At 32.4% G+C, this 4,220-nt stretch overlaps 1 protein-coding gene across 1 annotated transcript in view; it reads left to right on the top strand.

Moving 5' to 3' along the window:
• Positions 1-3,668, top strand: part of LOC308686377 (anosmin-1-like) — a gene marked incomplete at its 3' end in the record, with an annotated part of 30,013 nt that extends 26,345 nt beyond the window's left edge. Inside the window, exons 3-4 of the mRNA XM_081394797.1 lie at positions 2,588-2,650; positions 3,446-3,668. Of these exons, the coding sequence (XP_081250923.1) occupies positions 2,588-2,650; positions 3,446-3,668 (286 nt within the window). The remainder of the gene's footprint in view (positions 1-2,587; positions 2,651-3,445) is intronic.
• Between the last annotated feature and the right edge of the window lie 552 nt (positions 3,669-4,220).

Genomic DNA, 4,220 nt, shown 5'->3' with positions numbered 1-4,220 from the left:
TTATTATTACTATGATTATTATTATTATTTTACAGTACAACAGTAAAATTACTAATATTACTATTTATGGCTGTTGTAGTTTCCTAATTTTTAAACATTAATATAATAATAATACTTATTATTATTATTATTATTATTATTATTATTATTACCTTATTTCACAGTACAACAGTAAAATTGCTAATACTAATATTTTTGGCTGTCATGGTTTCTTCATTTTTAGACATTAATATAATAATTATAATTATTATTATTTTACAGTATAACAGTAAAACTACTAATGCTACTATTTATGGCTGTCGCAGTTTCCTAATTTTTAAACATTAATATAATAATAATACTTATTAATATTATTATGATTACCTTATTTTACAGTACAACAGTAAAATTACTAATACTAATATATAATTTCTTCATTTTTAAACATTAATATAATGCTAAGTATTATTATTTTACAGTACAACAGTAAAATTACTAATACTATCTTAATATCTTCATTTTCAAACATTAAACCATAGAGCTTTTATTTTGGCAGAATGTGTGTTGATTAAATCACGATGAGATGTGATGCGTGTTGTGATGCTGGTTCTGCAGTCATAACCCCTGTTAGCGTGTCGCTCGTCCCGCGCTGTTATTAAAGCTGCCGTTATTAATGATGTCAGATTCGGTGTGTGTGAATGCGAAGCCAGACCGCATCGTTCGCTGATGTTTGATTTCAGTCCTCACACTCTATTTAACAGCAGATAAACGTTTGCCTGCCAATAGCAGAATAACGACAGCGCCGCTAATGAGCTAATTAAAATCCCATAAACGGGTCAGCGCACTTACTCAGCACTTCTCACAGCATCACTAATGTGTGTGTGTGTGTGTGTGTGTGTGTGTGTGTGTGTGTGTGTGTGTGTGTGTGTGTTTGCACTGGTTTATCCTGCATGTAAGAGCCGGGACTGGTTTGGTGTTTTGCACTATGGAAGCTTATTTGACTTTTTTAATATTACTTTTTCTCTGCAATTAATAACATTTATATCTCTCGGTTTTGACTTGTGAGATATAAACTTTTAATTAAATTAAATTAAATTCACATTTATTTGTATAGCGCTTTTTTTACAACACACATCGTTTCAAAGCAGCTTCACAGAAAGTGCATGAGTCCACATTACAATTTACAGTGATCTGATATCAGAGGAGACTCTGAGTGTATTTCAGAAATGCACATATACAAAATCATAGTTAGCAAAAAAATTATTAATTTAAACAATGTAATAATTTAAGGCAGAAACAATGAGCTCATTGAAGTAATGAATACTTGTTTGTTAACAAATACTTATGACATTTAGAAAGATGCATTGGTGTGTGTTGATTCAGAGTTTGTGTTATTTCTTTCATGCAATCGAAAGTCAGAAGTTTGCGCTGATGTTTAATGTTCAGTCAGTGGTGTAAAGCGTAAGTGATCCGTGAGCAGATTGAGGTTGAAGACTCTTTGTGTTGGCGCTGCTGGTGTGGTTTGGGAATGAGTGTGTGTGTGTGTGTGTGAGGAATGAGTTGAGGAGTATATTGGGTTTCTGGATGACTGAGTGATTTACATGCTTTCTTCTGTTGGACACTGTTGATCATCTTCATCTGAAGTCATATTATTATTTTAAATATATTTTTATTATCCAAATCATTATCAATGATTGCCTTTACTTTTTAAATTATTTATCTTTATTAGTTATTTAATTATTATTAAGTGTTTTATTTTGTTTTTATTTGAAAATTATTTGTTTAATTTATTATATTTCTAATTAATTATTAGTGTTTTATTTTGATTGCATTAATTATTTGTTTAAATTTTTATTATTATTATTTAAGTACTGTGTTTTTTTTTGCATTTTTTGTGATTTAATTAATCATTAGTAACTGTTTTATTTCTTTTTATTTCAAAATGTATTTATATTCATTTAGCCTTTTTTCTGATTTAGTAAGTTTTATTTTGATTGTTTTTATTTTAAAAATATTTAAAAATAATTAAAAATATATGTTAAATAAGTAAAAAATATTATTTATTTTATTAAAACATTATTTTGATATTTCATAAATGATTAGTATGTTTTTTATTGTAAAATTATTTGTTTAATTTACTTTTTAACATTTTATTATTAGTGTTTTATTTTGATTTATATTTGTTTTTACATTTATATATTCAAACTTTGCATTTTTTGATTATTTAATGAATCATTAGAAAGTTTTTTAATTATTATTTGTTTAATTTTATGTTTTTGTAATTTAATTATAAGAAACTACTTTATTTTTGATGTTTTTAAATTATTTGTTTAATTATATATTATTTATGAATTAATTTAAATGATAGTGTTTTACTTTTATTGTTTTTATTTAAAATGTATTTATTTTTGTATTTATATCATTGTTAGTTATAAGCAATATATTAGTCATAAGCTTCAATTAGTTATAAGCTTCAGTGTTTCATCAACGAGTCTGAAAAACCCTGGTCTGCGTAAAGCATGAAGCATCTGTGGTTCATGTCTCTGATTTTCCTTCTTTTCCCGTTTCTTCATTATGTGCTAATCTCTTCTTTGCTCTTCTCTTGCAGTGTCTGGAGCCTTGCAGGGCATCATGGGACCTAAAGGAGAACCAGTGTCAGGACTTGTGTGAGGTACGAGACGAGACGTTTCCCCTGCGCTAAACTATTGCTCTTTTAATCTGCGTTTAAAGGGGTCCTGTAATGCTCTTTTCCCAAGATGTAAAATAAGTCTCCGATGTCCCCAGAGTGTGTGTGTGAAGTTTTAGCTCAAAATACCCCACAGATATTTTTATATAGCATGTTAAAATTATCACTTTTTGAGGGTGAGCAAAAACACGCTGTTTTGTGTATGTCCCTTTAAATGCAAATGAGCTGCTGCTCCCGGCACAGGAGGTTGTTTGTGTGTGTGTGTGTGTGTGTGTGTGTGTGTGTGTGTGTGTTAGCAGCTCCGATTACCTCACACAGACACACACTGAAAATATAAAAAACTTTTATGTTCAAACCGGAGTCAGACAATGATGGAGAGACTCAAGAAGAAGTGACAACATTTAGAATACAACATTTCTGAATGGTTAGTTGATGAATTTATGCAGTTGATGTGTAGTTATCTTCTAGTCATTGATTAGCATATTCTGTCATGATAATCTATTAATGGAGTTCCCGCGGGCGGGGTTTATGCAAATTGTAGGGTTGGTGATGTCACTAACCCGGGAAGGAGCTCATTGTAGTCTCTACCAGCCGTTTGTTGTAGTCCTTAAAAAGCGATTTCTATAAAAGCAAATATCTCCCTTTGCTCTGAACTTTGAGCGTTGTAACTTTGCAGATGTTGTTTATGATCAAACAGCAACATTACACACTAACTAAAGTTAGAAAAGTCAATCATAATCAACCACCCCTTTAATCGTGTTGCTCTGCTTCTGATTTCAGACTCAGTTCCCGAAGAAGCACTACGAGTGTCTGACGAGCTGCGAGTTCTTGCGTTCGGTGGAGTCGCAGAAGCAGGGCGAGTGTCCGGCACCGGATCGAGCCAGTGGATTCGCAGCGGCTTGTGTGGAGAGCTGTGAAGAAGACAACGAGTGCACCACTATAAAGAAATGCTGTCCCAATGGATGCGGACACACCTGCCAGATCCCCAAGAACCTCTATAGAGGTACACACTCTTTCCCAGCGCTAGTGTGGAAGTCAAATAATGGCAAATGTTTTTGAAACAAAAAAAGCTTGTTGAATTGCCCTAATTGAAAAAAATATGCATCGCATTAACCGTGCTTGCATTTTAAAGGGATAGTTCACCCAAAAATGAAAATCAGTCCATGATTTATTCTCCCCCAAGCCATCCTAGGTGTATATGACATTCTTCTATCAGACGAATACAATCAGAGTTATAAACTCAGCAAAAAAAGAAACGCCCTCTGACTTTCAACTGTTTTTACTTTCAGTAAACTTAATGTGTGTAAATATTTGTATGAACACTAAAAGAGTCAACACCATAAGACATAAACTAAAAATGTTTCATAGACATGTGACTAACAGAAATAGAATAATGTGACCCTGAATGAAGGGAGGCTCAAAATCAAAAGTACCAGTCAGTATCTGGTGTGGCCACCAGCTGCTTGAAGTACTGCAGTGCATCTCCTCCTCATGGACTGGACCAGATTTGTCAGTTCTTGCTGTGAGATGTTACCCCACTTTTCCACCAAGGCAC

This window comes from Scardinius erythrophthalmus, assembly GCF_964197995.2.
Source record: "Scardinius erythrophthalmus genome assembly, contig: HAP1_SCAFFOLD_224, whole genome shotgun sequence".
Lineage (NCBI taxonomy): Eukaryota > Metazoa > Chordata > Actinopteri > Cypriniformes > Leuciscidae > Scardinius > Scardinius erythrophthalmus.
Note: the sequence above shows the minus strand (reverse complement) of the source record. Positions and strands in the feature narration are given on the sequence as shown.